Raw genomic sequence first — 23,726 nt, 5'->3', positions numbered from 1 at the left:
GAGCATTCATTCAATTCTACAGACATTTGATATGTGCAAGGCAAAGCAATCATGAGAAAGACATCTAAGTCTGGCCTCATCAGGCTGTAACCATCGAGTAATGGAGTTTTCAATAAAATAATTTTTATTGAAATTATTTTATTTACTAAATAAAAGTAGAGTAAGATGACCCACAAGAGGACAAAGAATACTGAAAAGAGAGATTAACTCCACCTAGGAAAGCTTCAGGGTCTTAAAGGACAGGACTTTGATCAGCAGAAGGAGGAAAGGAAGGGAAATAGCTGGCAGGATAGATCACTCCCATGCCTCCTAGCAGTAGGTCTGGCCTCAAGCTGCTTCAAGATAAGGTCTGAGGCTGGCTTCTCAATGCACATGTCCATGCTATCTCCCAGGGCCCTTGTAGCAGAAAAAGAGCACCTTCAAGATTCACCCACAAACACTGTCACTCAAGATAAGCAAAGACATGGCAGTGGAAAAATTCTGAGTCTACTGAGAGCTATGGGTACAGGGATAGGAAAAGTGACACTTCCTCACTGACTCCAAGGCCTTGTCTTCCACGGTGGTGCTGAGAGGCAGGTAAGGTTAAGATCAAGGGATCTGAAGTGAGAGTACTTGGATTGGAATCCCTAACTTGCTAACTTTGTGCTTATGGGGAAAATTATTTAACCTATTTGGATATGTTTCCTTGTTTACAAAGTAAAGATAATAAACTACTTTAGAAGATTGTTGTGAGGATTTTGTGACTTAATAAACATGATTAGAATGCCTAACCTACAACCAACCTTGCATAAATGTTAACAATGACCATTATGCCACCTCCTGTCACCTCACCTTTCAGAGTCTCTTTTCACTGTCCAAGTGTTGCTGCCTGATTTTCACTAAAGCCTTTCTATTACAGGGAGAAGAGGGACTGTGATATAATTCCATCCTTCAGGTTTTTACTCAGTTCCCTTCGTGATATGCTCCAGGACTAAAAGTTCACAGGTCAAGCTTCTGCTTCTACTGGTAACTCCTATCTGGGGGTTGTTGGGAGTCTGAGGAAGCTGGCAGAATTCCTGTGTCAAGAGCACAGCAGTTTAAAGAACAGGGAGGAAATGCCGCCACCTTAATGAATACAGAAGCATAGACTGGAAGCCAAAAATCAGGTGAGAATCTTTTCTAGAACTGAAGACTGGTAGGGAAATTCTTTTTTTTTTTTTTTTGAGACGGAGTCTCGCTCTTTCACCCAGGCTGGAGTGCAGTGGCGCGATCTCGGCTCACTGCAGGCTCCGCCCCCCGGGGTTCACGCCATTCTCCTGCCTCAGCCTCCCGCGTAGCTGGGACTACAGGCGCCTGCCACCTCGCCCGGCTAATTTTTTTGTATTTTTAGTAGAGACGGGGTTTCACCGTGTTAGCCAGGATGGTCTCGATCTCCTGACCTCGTGATCCACCCGCCTCGGCCTCCCAAAGTGCTGGGATTACAGGCGTGAGCCGCCGCGCCCGGCCAACTGGTAGGGAAATTCTAACTATGCTGGCAAAGGATCTGGGTCACAATGTCACCCCTACCCCACCAGCCACCATGTGCAGGTAGATGTTGAGGGAAGTTTCTTTTACCTTAAGCTGGGCCCAGAGTCTGTTCACTGCCCACTTCTCTCCACTCTAACCACCCCGTATGGAGGGATGAGTAACAAGAAGGCACTGAGTCACACACCGACACCAACTGTCACTCACTAGATACCATCACCTTATATGGAGTAAGACTGGAAATTGTCTTAGATATGTCCTTACTTCCAACATTGTCTCTCTCCCAGCAAGAGGCTGTGTGAGGAACCAAGAACAACAAAGAACTGAGGTGGAAGGATCCGAGTGTAGGAAGGCCAAAGTACCTAGGGATGGAAACATAAGGAAACCAAGCAGAGGAAGGCAGGGAGGCAAGGCCTGTGGATATTTATAATAGTCTAAAGGAGCCAAGCCAGCCATGAGAAGACCCAGTTCATGGCCTCAGGATGACTAACAAAAATGGTACCCACTGCACTTCTCAAGATGCATTAGAAGCCAAATCAATAACTGTAAGGGTGCTGGGTCATAGCCAGCAGCTTCTACCTAAAAACAGTGCATCCTCCTTCCCTTCCCTGCAGGTCCAGAAAGCAAACTAGGATAAGATGGGGGAAGGGATGGGGGTGGTAACCAGGGGAACAGCAACATCATGTGAGATCTAGGCCTGGAAGAATCAGAAATGCTGTGGTTTGAATGTGTCCCCCAAAAGTTCACATTGGAAATTTGACTCCCAATGCAACAGTGTTGAAGATGGGGCTTAATACGAGATGACTGAGTCACAAGGACAGAGCCCTCATGAATGGATTAATGTCACTATCACAGAGCAGGTTATCATGAGAGGGCTGTTACAAAGCAACTTTGGCCCATGGTCCCTTTGTCTCATGTACTCATTTCTACCTTGTGCCCTTCTGCCATGGGATGACCCTCACCAGATGCAGGCACCATGCTCTTGAAATTCCCAGCCTCCAAAACTGTGAGAAATACACTTTTCTGTTTTTTTGAGATGGAGTCTCGCTCTGTTGCCCAGGCTGGAGTGCAGTGGTGCGACCTCGACTCACTGCAACCTCCGCCTCCCAGGCTCAAGCGATTCTCCTGTCTCAGCCTCCTGAGTAGCTGGGACTACAGGCGCCCACCACCATGCCCAGCTACTTTTGGTATTTTTAGTAGAGACAGAGGTTCACCATGTTGGCCAGGCTGGTCTTGAACTCCTGACCTCATGATCCACCCACCTCAGCCTCCCAAAGTGCTGGGATTACAGGCATGAGCCACTGCACCCAGCCTACATTTCTTTTCTTTACAAATTACTCAGTCTGTGGTATTGTTACAGAAGCAGCAAACAGACTTAGGAGCTAGAGTCCCCCTGGCCTTTTATGAATCAAGCAGGCTTCAAGTACTTAAATGATTTTGTGTTAAAAGCAGCCCCAGAGGCTAACATCACTGGCTTAGAAGTCTGAGAGCTGACAAATTAAAACCTAACAGCAATTATCCATATTTTTAGCATAAGAAAGTCTTAGCATTTTGTTGCCATAGAGATCAAAAAATGAGCCCCACAGAGCCCTGCCCTTGAATTCAGGCCTTCTCATTTGGTCCCTAAGCTGGGTGAGACAGCCACTCTCCCACCCCATTATTAAGGCAGTGGTAGGTGCACCTTCCCTTTCACAGAGGTATTTCTGGAATACTCAGTTCCCTAGAATTCACTGGTCTCAGGCCTGTTATGCCAGGCAGAGCCACATGGAAAGCAGTTGAGGGGACTGACAGAGGAACGACAGTAGACATCAGGTCAGGGGAACCCTGCTGTTATACAAGACACAAACCCCTTTGGATATCGGATTGGGATTGCTACTACAAAGAGGGTCAAAGGCAGCTACAAAGGCCAATAGAGTTAAGAAAGCTCAGCTTAGCTCTGGTATTTAACTCTTCAAGATCACAACCCCCCCACTAGAAAAAAAGAAGTGTAGAATGTAGTACTGTCATAGTGCCATCTGCTGGAAAGATAAGATCTGTCATTAGGCACAGAGAAGGAGCCTGTTAAGTCTGTCCTGGTGCTGCAACTTGGCTCTTTGGGTAATTCTGTCCAGTGGGTGGTTGGGATGGAGATAGTTAAGATGAAGATAGATGGAGAAGACAACCATAGGATCAACAGTGTAGTGCAGATACAGAATGGGAACCCCACCCAGGTGTGAGTTTTCATTTTTCTTTCTAAAGGTGGTTAAATAAAATAAATAAACACAATGGTGTTACTAATGTTTTATATCCCTAGAAACATCATGAGTTGGGCTCGTGAGAAGTTGTCAGACACACAACAAAGACCACACACAAATGGGCAACAGCTGCCACAAGGAGGAGGCTTGCCTTTTGTACAAAGTTTATATATATATATATATATATGTATATATATTTATGTACACAGACACAAGGGTATAAAATCCGGTGAGAAGGGCTCACACACGCCCAGGTAGGGGATGGGAGCAGCTTTCATTGCCAGGGTTGAGGCCACAGTAGAGGCACACAGGAAGTGGTAGAGTAGCAGCCTCCATCCTCCCACCCCAGGCCAAAGGGAGGAAATGGGAGGAAGGACAAGTATACAAAGGAAGATGGAAGATACTGGAAAGGCATACTCCACCTTTTACTAAATTCCTGAAAGCCCCTAAATGCCTGGCAGGACAGATCACCCTCATGCCTCCTGGCAGGACAGATCACCCTCATGCCTCCTGGCAGGACAGATCACCCTCATGCCTCCTGGCAGGACAGATCACCCTCATGCCTCCTGGCAGGACAGATCACTCCTCATGCCTCCTGGCAGGACAGATCACTCTCATGCCTCCTGGCAGGACAGATCACTCTCATGCCTCCTGGCAGGACAGATCACTCTCATGCCTCCTGGCAGGACAGATCACTCCTCATGCCTCCTGGCAGGACAGATCACTTCCATGCCTCCTAGCAAGATGCTGAGCCTACAGTAGGTCTGGCCTCAAGCTGCTTCAAGCTAAGGTCTGAGGCTGGCTTCTCAATGCACATGTCCATGCTATCTCCCAGGGCCCTTGTAACAAAAAGAGCACCTTCAAGGTTCACCTACAAACTCAGTCCTCTTGATTCAGAGGTCCTAAGGGTTTCCCTTGACAGACTAAAGGGTAAAGGTACAGGAAAAGGAGAGAGGTCAGTTCCTTCAGTTAATGCCCTATGGCCTTCCCAATGGGGGAGGAATCACTAAGGTGTTGGAAAGGGCAAGAAGGTAATCTCAGAGACGATACGCATGGAGAAACAGGTATTCAATGCAGGTGTGGATTCTCCTCTTCAACTGGGGGCTTTGCTCAGCAGAGTCCATTTCCAGTGGGACCATGGGCAGGAGCTCTTCTTGGTGTCTTAAGGGTGGCCCCAATTTCCTCAGAGACAATGTCCATGCCCTCAGGATGGCTTGGTCCACAAAATGGAGCCATGGAAGTGTAGATGTGAAGTGGCAGGATCCAGAGGCACAAGGAGGCAGTATGCTGTGCCACTGATTTACCTGTGGAAAGAAGAGGTAAATGGGAAGCCAAAGGAAAGAGAATAATCAAAGGCTAGAATGAACTAGACCCTGAGACTCACATGGTCTGGGGGGTAAAGAGGCTGGAGAGCTGGAAGCACTGGGAGGCAAAGTTCAGGGCTGGACTCAGAGCTAGAACAAAGACAGGCAGAGTGAGTGAGCAAGCACAGCGCACTCCTTCTTTCCAGACCCCCAAACCTTCCCTTCCTTTCCCGTGTCTAAGACTACCAGTCAGAGCTGCTGGATTCAGGGCCCCCAAGGGAACTGCTCCATTCAGTTGCAAGGCAGCAGCTTGGGCAGCGGCAGCAGCAGCAGCAGCAGCAGCAGTAGCAGTGGTTGGCAGTTGGATTCCAGAGCCTAAAAGGAAAAGAAAAGGTGGCACTAAGCCCCAACCCTTCATCTAAAATTCAACCCCATATTCTTCACCTTGCGGAGATATTTTACCTTCTGCCAGTTTTGCCATGAGCTGCAAACGTCCACCTGCTGATCCCAGATCCAGCTCCTGGTCCCCATCAGGAAAAGTGATGTCTGTGCCACCATCCAGTCGCTCAGTCACATGGCCAACCCTCATAGGTCGACCAGCAAGCTCAAAGCCATTCAGCTGTTCCAGGGCCCGCCGGGCACACTCAGAATCAGAGAACTATGAGAAACCCAGGCCATGTTAGTCACCTACTCACTAAAGACATGCTCTCAAAGACCCAGTAACATTCCCTAGTCCTACTATCCCAGGAAAATTGTATGCTCACTGAGGTACAAACTTTTCTTTCCCAGAAAATATGACCTATGCCCATCACCTCAAAATGGTTCTCTGAAAAAGACCTTTTCCAATGGACTCAATGGCAGTCACTTTTCAATCTTCCAGCTCCATTAAGAATCTAACAATGCAAAAGTTTATTATTGTAGGAAACCTAGCCTGACAAGTTATTTCACAAATGGGTATATCAAATGGAAGACAAGCTAAGAGCCAAGGCTCCTGGGCTTTTAATTCAGTTCTCTGTCCTAGTAAGTTTTAGTCCTTTTTTTTTTTTTTTTTTTTTTTTGAGACGGAGTCCCACTCTGTCACCGAGGCTAGAGTGCAGTGGCACCATATCAGCTCACTGCAACCTCCGTCTCCTGGGTTCAAGCAATTCTCCTGCCTCAGCCTCCCGAGTAGCTGGAATTACAGGCACCCACCACCATGCCCAGCTAGTTTTTTTATTTTTATTTTTTTTAATAGAGATGGGGTTTCACCATGTTGGTCAGGCTGGTCTCGAACTCCTGACCTCAGGCGATTCACCCACCTTGGCCTCCCAAACTGCTGGAATTACAGGCGTGAGCCACTGTGCCTGGCCAAATTTTAGTTAAGTACTAGGAATCTGGAACTCCTAATTCCAGGCTTAGGAGGGAACACACCCTAGTGCTGACAGCAAGGCACAACGCACACCCCCACATACACACAAGAGCTGTTGACTAAGTGACCTGCTGACCAGAAGGCCTTTACTCTCTAGTCCCTTTTATCAGCAGCACCCGGCAACATACTGATACAAAGAGGATTCCCAGTCTGCTGTTTGTTTAAGTGTCAAGGTTGTTGACCCAAAAGGCAACAACACAAGGGCAAAAACGCCCCACAGAAGCCTTTCCATATCTCAGTCACACAGAGAGCTAGAAAAGGTTACAAAAGTTACTTGCCACCACAGAATTGTCAACACCACAGCTAGCTTTGTTTAGCTAGCTAGCAGTATAACCTGCCTTAGGGCCTGGCATGTGGTACTGACAGTTCCTAGGCAGGTGTTATACATGGCTTCCCTTTACTGGATATTTTTGAGGTGAGCAATTCCAATGATAGAATACAACCTACTGCCCTCTGCCCTGTGGGTAACTGTGGGGGTGTATGCTGCCTGGTTTAAGCCCAGAAAATACAAGTTTCTTTCAGACTCTGTGACTGGCAGCCAGTTCTCAGCCTGGAGTCACATGGGGCTGGAAGAACCAGTTATAGGAATTGGCAACCATTTTGTTGGAATGTCAGGAAAAGGTGAAACTTGCCCATAATTAGGTGGCCTCACTATTCTCCCCATAGTGCTACGTTAATAAGTGATCCTTCTCAGTGCAGAAATTGCTTCAAATGGGGTAGCACCAGAGGGAAATATAATTTCCTATTCCCATCCCTGTTATGAGAAACATCAGTTCTACAAAGCATGTCCTTAAAAGCCCATACCTAACCTCCCTCACACTCCCAACATTTTAGCTGCAGCCTGGTTACTATTACCCAAAGAGCCAAGTTGCAGCACCAGGGAAGCTGGCTGAACTCCTGAACACCCCCATACCAGGGCCACTGACAGAGTGTAGGAGCAAAGCCAATATCTCAAGCAATGCACTCATCTCAAGGGGTAGAAGGCTAGTCCAAGCTTCAGGCACCAGGGTTTATGGGTCATTTAGACAGTTCCTAAAGCAGGAGGATGAAGCTAAGCTGCAAAATCAGACAAGTGGACAAACCCAAAGTAAAATAAAAAAATTAAAAGACTAGAGACTCACCGTGATGAAACCATAACCTTTAGAGCGGCCTGTATCTGAGTCCTTCATCAGGACAATATTATCAATCTGTAGTAGAATAGTGAGAAATTATTAGTAAACTTCTGACTAGCCCACATCTTCAATCTTTCCTACCCAGATTGCTTTTTTTTTTTTTTTTTTGAGACAGAGTCTCACTCTGTTGCCCAGGCTGGAGTGCAGTGGTGCAATCATTAATTTTTGTATTTTTAGCAGAGATGCGGTCTCACCATGTTGGCCAGGCTGGTCTCAAACTCCTGGCCTCAAATGATCCACCAGCCTCAGCCTCCCAAAGTTCTGGGATTACAGGAGTGAGCCATCATGATCCGCCAATATTTCTAGCTTTCTACCCAAAAAATTACATCTTTTATTATTATCACTATTAATTTGCGATAGGGTCTCACTCTGCTGCCCAAAATGGAGGGCAGTGGCGCAATCATGGCTCACCGTAGCCTTGATCTCCTAGGTTCAAGCAATCCTCCCACTTTAGCCTCCCAAGTAGCTGGGACTACAGGCACAGGCCACCACACCCAGCTAATTTTTTATTTTTTGTAGAGATGAGGTTCTGCTATGTTGCCCAGGCTGCTCTCAAATTCTTAGGCTCAAGTGATCCTCCTGCCTCAGCCTCCTGAAGTGTTGAGATTATAGACTGAGCCACAGTGCCTGGCCCAAATCTTTTAAAAAGAAACAGTGGGGCGTGGTGACTCACTCCTGTAATCCTAGCACTTTGGAAGGCTGACGTGGGCAGGCAACGTGGCAAAACCCCGTCTCTACAAAAAATACAAAACTAAGACCATGCTACTGCACTCCAGCCTGGGTGACAGAGTGAGACCTTGTCTCGGAAAAAAAAAAAAAAAATTAGTCAGTAGAAATATTTTGGTAAAAGGTGGCCTTTTTTTTTTTTTTTTTTAAGGCTCGCTACAGCCTCGACCTCCCAGGCTCAAGTGACCCTCCCACCTCAGCCTCCCGAGTAGTTGGGACTACAGGCATGCACCACCACATCTGGCTAATTTTTGTATTTTTTAATCTTTCTTAATCTGGCCTATTATTTGATTTCATTGTGTCTAACTTATTTGTCTACCAAGCACATGAATAGAGATGGAGCCAAACTTTCACAGCATAGACTCATATGCTCACTATGATGTATGCAGCAGGCTAATCATAGCCAGGCACAACAGAGAAGTACACTCAAACACTCACCCTCCCCACTTCTTCCAATTCCCTTCAGAGGTTTCTCTCACTTCTACTCACTTTACCAAAGGGCTCAAAGATGCCCCGGAGCATGTCTTCAGTGATGTTGAAGTGCAGGGAACCCACATAGAGGCGCATTGGTCCACCACTGCCCTTTTGCAGGTTGTTGGCCATGGCTGCCAGTCGGTTTTTCTCTGCCTGGGGAAGGAGGAAATGATAGGTCATGTCCCACATTCCCACTCCCCTTAAAATCTTATGTCTGTTTCTCAGCCTGCTCACCTGTGAAGCCTGTACAATGATAGGCACTCCCAGCAACCGCTGCCCAGTCAGCCCAATGGCCAGTGGCACAGACTGGATTTCACAGAATTCCACATAGGCAATGCCCTTAGAACGACGTGAGTTCCGATCTGAGATGATACGTACATCGCGAACCTATCCAGGACACAAAAGAAATCCTGAGTTGGGCATAAAGGGAGATACAAGCTAAGCTACTCAGAAGAAAACTAAGGTAGGAGGGTTACCTTGCCTACAGCAGAGAAAAAGTCCTCCAGATCTCGAGGCCGAATTCGGGCAGCTAACTGCATACAGAAAACTGTGCGGGCATCACGCTCCTCAGGACTCAGATTATCAACTGGCTCCCTAAAGAGTGAAATGTGTTGATACCAGCCCTCCCAATACCTGGTCATTGTTCTCTAACTAACCCTCAAGTACTACACATTCCTGCAATTTGGCTCAAATAACCTTTTATTCATACCTCATAATCCCTAAAACAGTGTTCATTATCAACCCACCTGACTGGGCTCTTCTCTCTGAAATGAGGACTCTTACTGTGTCCATACCTATAACTAAAGAATAGAGAAAAACAAAAGGTGAAACCTTATTCTCATTGGTCCAATGCTGGGTCTTCCATGGTGAGAAAACCAGATTCCAGTACTTCGTCTCATTTTTTTTTTTTTTTTTAGACAGGGTTTCCACTGTCACCTAGGCTGGAGTGCAGTGGCGCCATCTCGGGTCACTGCAACCTTTGCCTCCCAGGCTCAAGCAATCCTCCCACCTCAGCCTCCTTGTGTAGCTAGGATTACAGACACACATGACCATATCTAGCCAATTTTTGCATTTTTTGTAGAGCCAGGGTTTCGCCATGTTGTCCTGGCTGGTCTTGAACGCCTGGGCCCAAGTGATCTTCTGGCCTCAGCCTCCCAAAGTGCTGGGATTACAGGCATGAGCTACCATGCCAGTAAATTTTGAATACCAACCCTTTCTGTGCCTGAGTATCCTGCCAATCACAATGTGTTATAATAAGCACCCTCAAGCAGGGTTCATAGTGCATTTGTTGTTTTATCCAGATTATTATACAAAGGTGAATCTATTAGCAAAAAGTGATACCCAGTGGCAAGTGGAGGACTCCTGTAACGCACACGATCCTCACGACGACGGTCCCAACTTCGCGACTCACAACTATGTCGACGATCCCAGCTACGGCTACGGTGACGACGCTGCCGACCTCGACTTCGGCTCCGACTATTTCTCCGTCTATACCGATCCCGATCTCGACTACGACTACAGAGGGAAACAACTATAGTCATGCCCACATCACGTTTAGGCCAACAACCAAGTGCATATACAACAGTGGTCCCATAAGATTATAATGGTGCTGAAAAGTTCGTATAACCTAGTGATGTTACAGCCGCTGTAATGTTGTAATGTATTACTTATGTGTTTGTGGTGATACTGGTGTAAACCAAACTATTACCTATTGCACTCCCAGTTGTATAAAAGTACAGCACATCCGATTATGTACAAAGTGAATCTCATGAAGACAGAAAGACTAGTGTTTACTAGAGGCTGGGAAGGATGGAAGGATGGGGGCTGTGGGTGGAATGAACAGAAGTAGATGAATGGATACAAATATATCATTTAATAGAAAAAATAAGACCCAGGGCTGGGTGCGGTGGCTCACGCCTGTAATCCCAGCACTTTGGGAGGCCAAGGCAGGCGGATCATCTGAGGTCGAGAGTTCGAGACCAGCCTGACCAACATGGAGAAACCCCATCTCTACTAAAAATACAAAATTAAGCCAGGCGCAGTGGCTCACGCCTGTAATCCCAGCACTTTGGGAGACCGAGATGCGTGGATCACTTGAGATCAGGAGTTCCAGACCAGTCTGGCCAACATGGTGACACCCCATCTCTATCAGAAATACAAAAATTAGCCAGGCGTGGTGGTGCGCGACTGTAATCCCAGCTACTCAAGAGGCTGAGGCAGGAGAACTTCTTAAACCTGGGAGGCGGAGGTTGCAGTGAGCCGACGTCGCGCCACTGCACTCCATCCTGGGCAACAGAGGGAGACTCTTGTCTCAAAAAAAAAAAAAAAAAAAAAAAAAAATTAGCCAGGCATGGTGGCACATGCCTGTAATCCCAGCTACTCAGGAGGCTGAGGCAGGAGAATCACTTGAACCTGGGAGGCGGAGGTTGCGGTGAGCCAAGATCGTGCCATTGCATTCCAGCCCGGGCAACAAGAGCGAAACTCAGTCTCAAAACAAAAAAAAAAAGAAAAAGAAAAAAGAAAAAATAAGACCCAATGTTCAACAGATCAGTAGGGTTATTACTACAGTGTACAATAATCTATTATACATTTCAAAATAGCTAGTAGAGAATAATTTGAATGTTTCCTAGCATAATGAAAAGATAAATATTTAAGTTAAGAATATCTCAAGTACACTGATTTGATCTTTACAAATTATATGTATTAAATTTCACACATACCAGAAACTACATACATTATACATCATTAAAAATTGTTTAAAAATAAAACAATTACGTACAGTATATACTTCACGATAAAAATTAATGATGTCACTGATTCATGTATTTACTATATTTGTTATCATTCTAGAATATATTACTTCTACTTCGGTTAACTATAAAACAGCCTTAGGCGGGTCCTTCAGAAGGTGCTCCTAAAGAAAGCACGTAGAGCAGAGTACAACTCTATGTGTATTAATGCCCTTGAAGACCTTCCAGTGGGACAAGATGTGGAGGTGAAAGACCCCTCCAGGCCTAGGCTCATGTGTCTTTGTGTTGTAGTTTTCAACAATAACAATAATGTTTAAAAAGTAAAAGACAAAAAAATTTTAAAAATAGAAAAAAGCTTATAGAATAAGGACATAAAGAAAACTTGTAGAGTTGTACAATGTGTTTGTGTTTTAAGCTAAATGTTTTAATTTTTTATTTTTTTATTTTTTTTGAGACAGGTTCTCAATCTGTTGCCCAGGCTGGAGTTTGGTCCTGCAATCTCAGCTCACTGCAACCTTGAACTCCTGGGCTCAAGCAATCCTCCAGCCTTAGCCTCCCAAGTAGCTGAGAGTACAAGTATGTACCACCACACCTGGGTAATTTTTAAATTTTTTGTAGAGACAGGATTTTGCTATGTTGCCCAGGCTGGTTTTGAACTCCTGGCCTGAAGTGATCCTCCCGCCTTGGCTTCCAAAGTGCTAGGATTAAAGATACGAGCCACTGTGCCTGGCCCAGAATTACTGACCTGCGCTTTCTATCCCTGCTTTTACTATGGCTCCGACTCCTCTTCTTCCTGTGAAAGAGAGTACATTCTTTTTTTTTTTTTTTTTAATTTTGAGAAAGAGTCTCGCTCTGTCGTGCAGTGGTGCAATCTCAGCTCACTGCAACCTCTGCCTTCCAGGTTCAAGCGATCCTCGTGCCTTAGCCTCCTGAGTAGCTGGGATTACAGGCATGTACCATCATGCCCAGCTAATTTTTTATGTTTTTAGTAGAGACAAGGTTTCGCTATGTTGGCCAGGTTCATCTTGAACCCCTGGCCTCAAGTGATCCACCTGCCTCAGCCTCCCAAAGTGCTGGGATTACATGCGTGAGCCCCACGTGAGCACCGCGCCAGGTCAGGAGTGTAAATTCTTAAAGAGAAGGTTTCATTATTGCTGCCAAAGAAAAGGAATTACAGTAAGGCCAGAATGAAACAGAAAGCATGAAAAGACCAAAGACCCGAAGATGATCCAGCAGTAGTTCACAGCAATTGCACAATACCAACTTACAGCCCTGAAAGCTGTCAGGCATCTGAAGACGCCATTTTTCCCCCTAATGCCAAGCAAAACCTGGTGTTTCCAAATCAGGGGTCCTCTTGCTATTTTTTTTTTTTTTTGAGACGGAGTCTCACTCTGTTTCCCAGGCTGGAGTGCGATGGTACAATCTCGGCTCACTACAACCTCCGCCTCCCAGGTTCAAGCAATTCTCCTGCCTCAGCCTCCTGAGTAGCTGTGATTACAGAAGCCTGCCACTGCACCCAGCTAATTTTTGTATTTTTAGTAGAGACGGGGTTTCACCATGTTGGTCAATCTGGTCTCGAACTCCTGACCTCTGGTGATCCACCCACCTCGGCCTCCCAAAGTGCTGGGATTACAGGTGTGAGCCACCACACCCGGCCCCTCTTGGTATTTTATTCAAATGAAGTATATTGATGCTAGGACTAATCCACAAATTTACACTGGAAAAGGAAGACTGGATAATTAAATCAAGTCACCATTATTCTCATGACCTAAGTGGAGCCATTACTAACAGTCAGCAGTCTTAACAGAAACAATCTCCCTATTCTGGTTATTTTTCCAAAGGACAAAACTGTTTCCCTTCCCCAAGTTGCCAACCCATTTCTTCCTCCCACACTCACTTGCTTGTCTCCCCGATGGTGTTGCTTCCACTGGTCCCATTGCCACTGTTGCTGGTGCTGCTGGTGGTATCGCTAGGATAATCCTTTTTAACTTCTTTCCTTTGTTGCTCATCCTGAGGCATTCACCAGGAAAATGTCACAAGGTATAAGGTGGCAGACACACAGATTCCAATGGGCAAAGGGAACAAAGGTGGACAAGAAAGAAATCAAACAACTTGATTATCTAGCCAGATTTTCAGCACCCTTATTTCCTAACAAAGGGAGTAAGAGAGGAATCAAGGAAACTACCTGAAAGGAAGGGATCAGCATGACAGATTTTGATGTCAAACTTCAGTTACCCAACATCTGCTCCACTAAGATTTCCCAGGAGAGTTACAAATTGGTGCTAGGCCGGGGGCGGTGGCTCACGCCTATAATCCCAGCACTTTTAAAGGCTGAGGCAGGCGGATCAATTGAGGCCAGGAGTTTGAGACCAGCCTCGCCAACATGGTAAAACCCCATCTCTACTAAAATACAAAAATTAGCCAGGCATAGTGGCACACGCCTGTAGTCCCAGCTACTTGGGAGGCTGAGGCAGGAGAATCATTTGAATCTGGGAGGCAAAGGTTGCAGTAACTGGGATTGTACCACCGCACTCCAGCCTGGGCAGCCTAGTGAGACTCTGTCTCAAAAAAAAAAAAAAAAACAAAAAAAAAACGGCCAGGCGTGGTGGCTCATGCCTATAATCCCAGCACTTTGGGAGGCCAAGGCGGGCGGATCACCTGAGGTCAGGAGTTCCAGACCAGCCTGACCAACATGGAGAAACCATCTCTACTAAAAATACAAAATTAGCCAGGTGTGGTGGCACATGCCTGTAATCCCAGCTACTTGGGAGGCAGAGGTTGTGGTGAGCTGAGAACGCGCCACTGCGCTCCAGCCTGGGCAACGAGTGAAACTCCGTCTCAAAAAAAAAAAAAAAAAAGAAAAGAAAAGAAAAAAGAAAGCAGTGGGGGAAGGGAAGGGAGAATGAGGGAGAGATGGGAGGAGAGGGCAGAGGGAGGGAAAAGCAAGCAAGCAAGAAAATTGGTGTTAAGTGGGCCAGGTGCAGTGGCTCACTCCCGTAATCTCAGCACTTTGGGAGGCCAAGGCAGATCGCTTGAGCCTGGGAGCTCGAGACCAGCCCAGGCAACATCGCAAGACCCTGTCTCTATAAAAAATATATCAAAAAAGAAACTGGGACAGGCGCAGTGGCTCACCCCTGTAATCCCAGCACTTTGGAAGGCCAAGGTGGGTGGATCCTGAGGTCAGATTGAGACCATCCTGGCCAACATGGTGAAACCCCGTCTCTACTAAAAATATAAAAATTAGCTGGTCGTGGTGGCGCTTGCCTATAATTCTAGCTACCTGGGAGGCTGAGGCACGAGAATCGCTTGAACCCAGGAGGCGGAGGTTGCAGTGAGCCAAGACTGCACCACTGCACTCCAGCCTGGTGACACAGCAAGACTCTGTCTCAAAAGAAAAAAAAAAAAAAGAAATTGGTGCTAGGTCTGAGGTACAGTGACTTTCTACTGTGTCACTTCGAGTTTTGAGCAAAGCACAGATTACCACATTATGTGCCCACTTGTTTCTGAGGTCCTCTCTAAAAGTATGGCTCTCAACAATAGTCTCCAGCAAAGCTTATTAAGACTATGCCTTTTATGATTAGTTATTCTACACAATAAATATGCAGAGAAAGAGGATTCATAAAATGTTGAAAGTTGAAAGTGATGATCGACAACTACTCTTTCTTATTAACCCAATTCCAGGAGTGAGGTGGAAAATATTACCTCTTCTTTTTTATAGGGAGCTTCCAGCATGGCCTCAATCACTATATCAAAGTCATCAGATGCCATCCTGTCAGATCTGGGGAGAGGATATTAATATGTAAGAACCTGTTTTATATTTTTCCTCCCTTTCCAGCACCACACATTTCTTTCCCACTCCAAGAAAAAGACTTCAGGATATACAGATTTCAGTTCTGTTTCTTGAACTGCAAAGAAACCTTACCAGCTGTCACTTACTCTAGGTTTCTTTTTACACCCTATAGATCTGAACTAGTTCGGCTTTGTGGCTTGGAATAGTCAAGGACAGGCCGGGCGCGGTGGCTCACACCTGTACTCCTAGCACTTTGGGAGGCCAAGGCAGGCAGATCACCTGAGGTCAGGAGTTTGAGACCAGCCTGGCCAACATGGCGAAACCCTGTCTCTACCAAAAATATAAAAATTAGCTGGGTGTGGTGGCACACATGTGTAATTCCAGCTACTCAGGAGGCTGAGGCAGGAGAATCACTTGAACCCAAAAGGTGGAGGTTGCAGTGAGCCAAGATCACACCACTGTACTCCAGCCTGGGCAGCAATGTGTCACCCTGTCTCAAAAACAAAACAAACAACACAAAAAAACAGTCAAGGATATAGAAGAAAACTGAGTATCTAGGAAGAAACAAAATATAATACCGATCCTGTTCTATGAAGAGAAAATGATGGTAGCCAAACTACTGTTCACTATAAAATGGACATTAGGTCTCCACTCTACTGTTCAAAATTCTGAATAAATAACTTGGTTTAAACTTAAATAATAAAAATAGGCCTGGCTGCTACAGATGTGAGAAAAATATAAAAAGAAAAAATAATAAACAAATATAGGCACATTATTTCCAATCAAAAGGAAAAAGACAAGACTAAAAATCAGAAGCAAGTCAACGCAACACCAAAATGCAGATTTGCCCTAAGGTCTTCCTCTCCGCATACCCTGAACACCAATAATTAGGGCCTTATCCCTGAGCATTTTCTATCCAATACCAACTATAGTTTAGGTAACTCAGAAATGTGATGATTAAGACAGGCTCGACCAATCCCATCTTGAAACCTTTCTCTCTGGCAGGCAAGGTAAAACGTGCCTCCCCCAAGCTTTCACATCTAGAAACTGCCTTTCCCGAGGCTGTCTATCACCAGTTTGTCAAATAAGAAAAACAGAAAATACCAAAGAAAACCAATACGATAAATTATTCAAATGTTATTGGTCTGGAATTATCAACCTACATATGGATGAATCTCAAAATAATTACATGGAGTGACAGAAACCAGCCCCCGAACCCACCCCCAAGAAAGTGCACAATGAACAATTCCATTTACATAAAATTCTAAAAAATGCAAACTAGGCCAGGCGCGGTAGCTCATGCCTATAATCCCAGCACTTTGGGAGGCTGAGACAGGCAGATCACGAGGTCAACAGATCGAGACCATCCAGGCCAACATGGTGAAACCCCGTCTCTACTAAAAATACAAAAATTAGCTGGATGTGGTGGCACGCGCCTGTAGGCCCAGCTACTCAGAGGCTGAGGCAGGAGTATCACTTGAACCCGGGAGGCGGAGGTTGCAGTTAGCCAAGATCGTGCCACTGCACCCCAACCTGGAGACAGAGCGAGACTCGGTCTCAAAAAAAAAAAAAAAAAAAAAGCAAACTAATCACTATATCAAAGAAAGCAGAAAGCAGATCAATGGTTGCCTAGCGACAGGAGTAAGGGGAAGGGCTGGGAGAAAAAGATTTTAAAAGGGCACAAGAAAAACTTTGGGGCCAACTTTGGGGCCAGGAGTTGTGGCTCACACCTGTAATCCTCCTGTGGGAGGCCAAGACAGGTGGATCACCTGAGGTCAGGAGTTCGAGACCAACCTGACCAATATGGTGAAACCTCGTCTTTACGAAAAATACAAAAATTAAGGCTGGGTGCGGTCATGAGGTCAGGAGTTTCAGACCAGCCTAGCCAATATGGCGAAACCTCATCTCTACTAAAAATACAAAACATTAGCCAGGCATGGTGGCACACACCTGTAGTCCCAGCTACTTGGGAGGCTGAGGCATAAGAACTGCTTGAACCACCAGGAGGCGGAGGTTGCAATGAGCCGAGAACACGCCACTGCGCTCCAGCCTGGGTGACAGAGCAAGATTCCATCTCAAAAAAAAAAAAAAAAAAAAACACACAAAAATACAAAAATTAGCCAAGCATGGTGGCGCATGCCTGTAATCCCACCTACCTGGGAGGCTGAGACAGGAGAATTGCTAGAACCCAGGAGGCGGAAGTTGCAGCCAGCCGAGATCGCACCATTGCACTCCAGGCTAGGTGACAGACCAAGACTCTGTCTCAAAAAAAAAAAAAAATTGCCTGGCATGGTGGCTCACACCTGTGATCCCAGCACTTTGGAAGGCCGAGGCAGGCGGATCATAAGGTCAAGAGATCGAGACCATCCTGGCCAACATGGCGAAACCCCGTCTCTATTAAAAATACAAAAATTAGCTGGGTGTGGTGGCGCACGCCTGTAGTCCCAGCTACTCGGGAGGCTGAGGCAGGGGAATTGCTTGAACCCAGGAGACAGAGGTTGCAGAGAGCCGAGATCGTGCCACTGCACTACAGCCTGGCGACCGAGCGAGACTCCGCCTCAAAATAAAAAAAAAAAATTAGCCGGGTGTGGTGGCAAGCACCTGTAATCCCAGCTACTCAGGAGGCTGAAGCACTAAATTGCTTGAACCCAGAGGACAGAGGTTGCAGTGAGCCAAGATCATGCCATTGCACTCCAGCCTAGATGACACAGTCAGACTGTCTCAAAAATACAAAAACAAACAAATCTTTGGGAGTGATGGTTTCATGGGTGTTTAACATATCAAAACGCATGAAAGTGTACACTTTAATGTATACAGTTTTATCGTGTGCCCATTAAATGTACCTCAATCATGCTGTTAAAAAAAAAAAAACCTGAGGAATTTCTATGCAAGGAGGCTATCATAATCAGACTTTTTCATAACTCTAAGAACTTTGTTGGCCAGCCGTGGTGGCTCACCCTGTAAACCCAGTACTTTGGGAGGCCAAGGCGGGTGGATCACCTGAGGTCAGGAGTTCAATACTAGCCTGACGGATATGGTGAAACCTCGTCCCTATTAAAGATACAAAAATTAGCCGGGCATGGTGGCGGGCGCCTGTAGTCCCAGCTACTCAAGAGGCTAAGACAGGAGAATCGCTTGAACCTGTGAGGCAGAGGTTGCAGTGAGCCGAGATCACACCACTGCACTCCAGCCTGGGCGACAGAGTAAGACTCCATCTCAAAAAAAAAAAGAGGAACTTTGTCCTCTTTAAAGCAGCTAACGCACTATGCAACAATGCTGCCCTGGTTGCCCTAAGAGTCCATATCCTATTTTGACAATTAATAAGTGTAATAATTACAACTATGATTCTATGACTTACAGTACCTACAACTGCTAGACACTGTGCTAAGCATGTTACGGAGAGAGAAGATTCTTAGAGAAAAATTACTTGGAGCCAAATTTAAGGCTTAAAATGGAAATTAAACCCAAATCAAATCGGTATACACAAAAATGAGTAAACTCAATTTCCTCTGCCTCCCAGGTTCAAGTGACTCTCCTGCCTCGGCCTCCTGAGTAGCTGGGATTACAGGCACGCACCACCACATCCAGCTAATTTTGTATTTTTAGTAGAGACCAGGTTTTCCGTGTTAGGCTGGTCTCGAACTCTCGACCTCAGGTGATCCGACCACCTCGCCCTCCCAAAGTGCTGGGATTACAGGCATAAGCCCCATGCCTGGCTTTTTTTTTTTTTTGAGAGGGAGTCTCGCTCCATTGTCCAGGCTGGAGTGCGGTGGCATGATCTCGGTTCACGCCAACCTCTGCCTCCCAGGTTCAAGCGATTCTCCTGCCTCAGCCTCCTGAGTAGCTGGGATTACAGGTGCCCGCCACTACGTCCCACTAATTTTTGTATTTTTAGTAGACACGAAGTTTCACCATGTTGGCCAGGCTGGTCTCAAACTCCTGACCTCAGGTGATCCTCCTGCCTCGGCCTCCCAGTGCTGGGATCACAGGTGTGAGCCACTGTGCCCGGCCTTCTACTTCTTCTAATAACACTTTATATTTATTTAGCAATCAAAGGTAACAAATGCTGCAGACAGGTAATATATGATTCATACCCAAATTTTTTAAAACTAAGGTTTTTTGAACTGCTCAAAGTCATACACAGCTCAAGGGCCAGGCAGAGGGGGTGGCTCACGCCTGCAATCTCAGCACTTTGGGAAGCTAAGGCTGGAGAATGGCTTGAGGCCAGGTCAAAATCAGCCTGGGCAATACAATGAGGCCCCATTTTTACAAAAAATATAAAAATTAGCCACGCATGGTGGTGCGTGCCTGTAGTCCCAACTACTCAGGAGCCTAAAATAGAAATACTGCTTGAACCCAGGAAGTTGAGGCTGCAGAGAACTGTGATCACGCCACTGCAATCCAGCCTGTGCAGCAAATTAAGATTCTGTCTCAATCCCCAAAACAGAAAAGGTCACACAGCTCAAAGGGAAGAATTTTTTTTTTTTTTTTTTTTTGAGACAGGGTTTCACTCTGTTGCCCAAGCTGGAGTGTAATGTTGCAATCTCAGCTCACTGCAACCTCTGCCTCTCTAGCTCAAGCAATCCTCTAACCTCAGCCTCCCCAGTAGCTGGGACCACAGGTGTACACTACGATGCCGGGCTAACTTTTCATATATTGGGTTTTTTTTTTTCTGGTAGAGACATGGTCTCACTATGTTGCCCAGGCTGGTCTCAAACTCCTGGACTCAAGAGATCCACCCACCTTAGCCTCCCAAAGTGCTAGGATTACATCTGGCCAGAGGAGCTAATTCTTGATCAGAAAGGTTTTCCGACTTCAAATCTAACATTATATCTATTATATCAGGTTACTTCTCATATGGTTTGTAATTAACTTTAAAGGAAAAAAAAAAGGACACAGTATACCAAGATATCTATTTTTAAATATATACTCACTGAACATGAATGTTCTTCTCATATGTTTATCAAAATAATCAGTCCCATTAGCTAAACCTCATTGTGAGTCTCCTATATCTGAGGCATGTACAGTGTATGCTTAAAAGTATTAGACTAGTATACATTATTGATTCACTATGGGAAAACAGTTCTAAAAAGAAAAGTTGTTTTGTTTTGTTTTGTTTTGTTTTTGAGAGAGAATTTCACTCTTGTTGCCCAGGCTGGAGTGCAATGGCGCAATCTCGGCTCACTGCAACCTCCACCTCCCAGGTTCAAGCAATTCTCCTGTCTCAGCCTCCCGAGTAGCTGGGATTACAGGCAGGCACCACCACACCTAGCTAATGTTGTATTTTTAGCAGAGACGGGGTTTCTCCATGTTGGTCAGGCTGGTCTCGAACTCCTGACCTCAGGTGATCCGCCTGTCTCGGCCTCCCAAAGTGCTGGGATTACAGACATGAGCCACCGAGCCCGGCCTAAAAAGTTTTTGATACTCAAGCTGTTTCACTCATTTTGGCTGCCATGTCTACCCAAATTTTCTGTTATAAACTATTTTTTACAATCTGCCTTCTCCCCTCCAAATGAAATGCTTGATTTCAAGAACTGCTCATTGTTGAGTGCTAATGCAGGGTAAGGAACAACTTAACATACACACTAAAGCTTTCACTTAACTTTACGAGCCTCTACAAATAAACCTCTATGTAAAAAGTTTTCACTCAGAAACAAATATATCTATTTAAGCACAGACATATACAACACAATATTTTGAAACGTGCAATCTCACTGGGTTTAGTGTCTTTCTAGATGTCCTAAAAGCAGTAAGGTAGCAAACACTATGCATTTTCAGGCTGGTAGTTTTTTCTTTTTTTTGTATTTTTAGTAGAGACGGGGTTTCACTGTGTTAGCCAGGATGGTCTCGATCTCCTGACTTCGTGATCCGCCCGCCTCGGCCTCCCAAAGTGCTGGGATTACAGGCATGAGCCACTGCACCCGGCCCAGGCTGGTAGTTTTCAAACTCTCTCTTCATTTCCCAACTTATGGGTCAAGGTCCACTCAATCTCATCCGCATACAGAATATCATGTTTTCTTCCATCCTGCTCCAAAAACAGCATTAGAGACCCACAATCACGTCAGTTCCTAGACCTCGTCATAGCACAAGCCAACAGGTAGACCCCACTGCTAAAGGAGCAGAGAGAACCACTGTCAGACCAATTCGGGAAGAATTCACGAAAAGCTGGAGCCCCAGGGGTGATGGTAGCGCCATCTCCAGGGTCCGATCACTTAGCTGGGCACAAACACCTACAAACTGAAGGCAGCTTAATGAAAAAGCGGAACAATGAGAACGGTAAAAGCTACTTGAAGGACTACCCTCCCCATGTTGTGTAGCTTTAAAAAATGGTCCCATAGGCGGTGGCTCCCGCCTGTAAACCAAGCACTTTGGGAGGCCCAGGCGGGTGGATCACCTGAGGTCAGGAGTTCGAGGTCAGCCTGGCTAACATGGCAAAACCCCATCTCTATTAAAAATACAAAAATCAGCCGGGCGTTGTGGCGGGCGCCTGTAATCCCAGCTACTCGGGAGGCTGAGGCAGGAGAATCGCTTGAACCCGGGAGACAGAGGCTGCAGTGAGCCGAGATCGCGCCACTCCACTCCAGCCTGGGTGACAGAGCGACACTCCGCCTCAAAAAAAAGAAAAAAAGAGGTCCTATAGGCAACCAACTGGCACAATCTCTGCGGGAGCCAGTGTCCCAGGGCTCCATCTTCATATGTGGCCTCATCATACGACTACTGGAATGAGTGCTTGAAAAAGTTAAATGGGAAAAGCCCATAAAGGTCAACATAGTGAACATGAATCTTCGACAGACTGGAGATTGAAGAAGAAAGCTCAATTCCCTTCTCTCTCTCTGAATGGTGGTGCGAGTGGCTGAAACTGATGATGCGTGTCCTCTCAGGCCGCGGAGGGTCGATGCTCCCCTCTCCGGTGTGGGCGACCCTAAGTGTCACGGCTGCAGGGACCCGGAAAGAAAAATCACAGGATTCTAGAAACCGCATCTTTATCGGTGCAGGATACAGCCACGAGGGTGCCCACCTCTAAAATCTGGCAGTGGGCTACATTTAAGTAGCTAACACTTCCAGGTCAAAACAAACAAAGGTTTTTTTAATGTTACAAGTTCGCCTGAATCTCTTCGTGACGCCATTTTCCGCCCGTGACGTCAGGGGGAGGCGCCGTGCAGCAACGTCACACATTGGTGACGTCTGGTGGGGACCGGGTTTTGGGGTTTCTCACCAGTTCCGGGTCCCCGCAGGGGGGTCCCGGTTCTCTCCGTTCCTTTGAGTATGCTGTGGGGAGTGAAGCTCGGATTTTTCCTAGAGTCTAGGCAAGAAAGGCAGCACTGCAAGTAGACCGGCTCCTCTTCCCGCAAAATGGCGGCAGCTCTCCCGTCTTCCAGAACCTTCCCCAATCTGCGCATGCGCCGAAACTCCCCGGCGTTGGAAGTAACCTCACTGGTTTCGCGGCAACCGTCCAAAGTACAGGTTCTCATTGGCTAAAGTCCTAAGTATGGGTGGAGCAAACTCAAATGCGTCTTAGCAACCACCGAGTTCCCATTGATTGGCTAACCTCAGAGACTCCAAAAAATGGAAGCGTCGTTTGGTAGCCGCCCATCACTCTCTCATTGGTTAAATGACTTGCGGAGGGCGGGGAAAACGGGACGGAAAACGGGAGTGAAGAAGCCACCGACTCCACTCCTGGTGCTCGCGTTGACTAGACCAGTGCGATGGGCGGAGCCATCGAGGAAGCACAATTTACATCCTTGGCCGTCCCTACTCGGATTTGCCGAAGGATCCACGTCGGTCGTTAAGGTTAAGCTTTGTAGAGAACAGCGGCGTTTGTTTAACGTCCAGAGATGCTGAACTCGAAATCCCCGTTCTGAGCCGGCTACCTAAACAACCCTCCCGACCACCTCTCGTGACGTCGGTGCTTGGGACCTGGGAAAAGCAGATCTTGCCACAGACTTGTCTTGGTCCACACTCTGCCCTATCGTCGTGGCCTGCTCCCACAGGTCATAACTTCCGTTCAAATCAGTGCCCCCACATTTCCCACTGCAAGGGTAAATTTGTAAGTTTCTCAGGTGACTCCTTGGATGTAGCAGTACTGAGTCCTCTAACCGGAAAGGAACTGATGTCCACCCTCACTTCCCAAGGGCCTCCAGGAGCCCCTAGACACTTCTGTGGTCTACTGTAGCTACCAAAAATGTAGCTGGTTATAACATGGGGGGAGCCAGATTCGGAGGACCTGACTTCCAATTCTGACTTGGATACTAATATCACATCATTGTACCCATTTCAAACTCCCCCTCTGTCAAATGGAAAATTGGACTAGATGATCTCTTAGGACTTCAAACTGTAACCCTGTGGTTTTATTCAAAAAAACAGG

General features: G+C 46.3%; 1 protein-coding gene across 7 annotated transcripts; it reads right to left on the bottom strand.

The window, feature by feature from the left end:
* Positions 1-4,326: 4,326 nt before the first annotated feature.
* On the bottom strand, positions 4,327-22,763 carry RBM23 (RNA binding motif protein 23). Of its 7 annotated transcripts, XM_030803742.1 has the most exons (14): positions 22,578-22,763; positions 15,274-15,349; positions 13,469-13,581; positions 12,317-12,364; positions 10,163-10,336; positions 9,568-9,621; positions 9,298-9,415; positions 9,056-9,208; positions 8,837-8,974; positions 7,571-7,636; positions 5,504-5,699; positions 5,288-5,416; positions 5,122-5,191; positions 4,327-5,041 (listed from the first exon to the last, which is right to left on the bottom strand). In XM_030803742.1, the coding sequence occupies exons 2-14, from the start codon at positions 15,337-15,339 to the stop codon at positions 5,038-5,040; spliced, it is 1,329 nt and encodes a 442-aa protein (XP_030659602.1). In that variant the 5' UTR covers positions 15,340-15,349; positions 22,578-22,763; the 3' UTR covers positions 4,327-5,037. The 7 variants fall into 7 exon arrangements, with proteins under 7 accessions (XP_030659602.1, XP_030659603.1, XP_030659604.1 ...); XM_030803743.1 differs by lacking the exon at positions 12,317-12,364 and having other exon boundaries at positions 22,578-22,761; XM_030803744.1 differs by lacking the exon at positions 9,568-9,621 and having other exon boundaries at positions 4,950-5,041.
* Between the last annotated feature and the right edge of the window lie 963 nt (positions 22,764-23,726).

The sequence above is a fragment of the Nomascus leucogenys genome, chromosome 22a, assembly GCF_006542625.1.
Source record: "Nomascus leucogenys isolate Asia chromosome 22a, Asia_NLE_v1, whole genome shotgun sequence".
NCBI lineage: Eukaryota > Metazoa > Chordata > Mammalia > Primates > Hylobatidae > Nomascus > Nomascus leucogenys.
The sequence above is the reverse complement of the archived record's forward strand: the minus strand, read 5'-3'. Positions and strand labels throughout refer to the sequence as shown.

Excerpts from the sequence above, each read along its gene's own strand:
- RBM23 (XM_030803742.1), bottom strand. The coding sequence starts at position 15,339 with ATGGCATCTGATGACTTTGATATAGTGATTGAGGCCATGCTGGAAGCT. Across the intron at positions 9,622-10,162 it reads AGTCCTCCACTTGCCACTGG|TTATAGGTATGGACACAGTA; the intron begins GTATCACTTTTT and ends TCTATTCTTTAG. Across the intron at positions 9,416-9,567 it reads AGAGAGAAGAGCCCAGTCAG|GGAGCCAGTTGATAATCTGA; the intron begins GTGGGTTGATAA and ends TTCACTCTTTAG.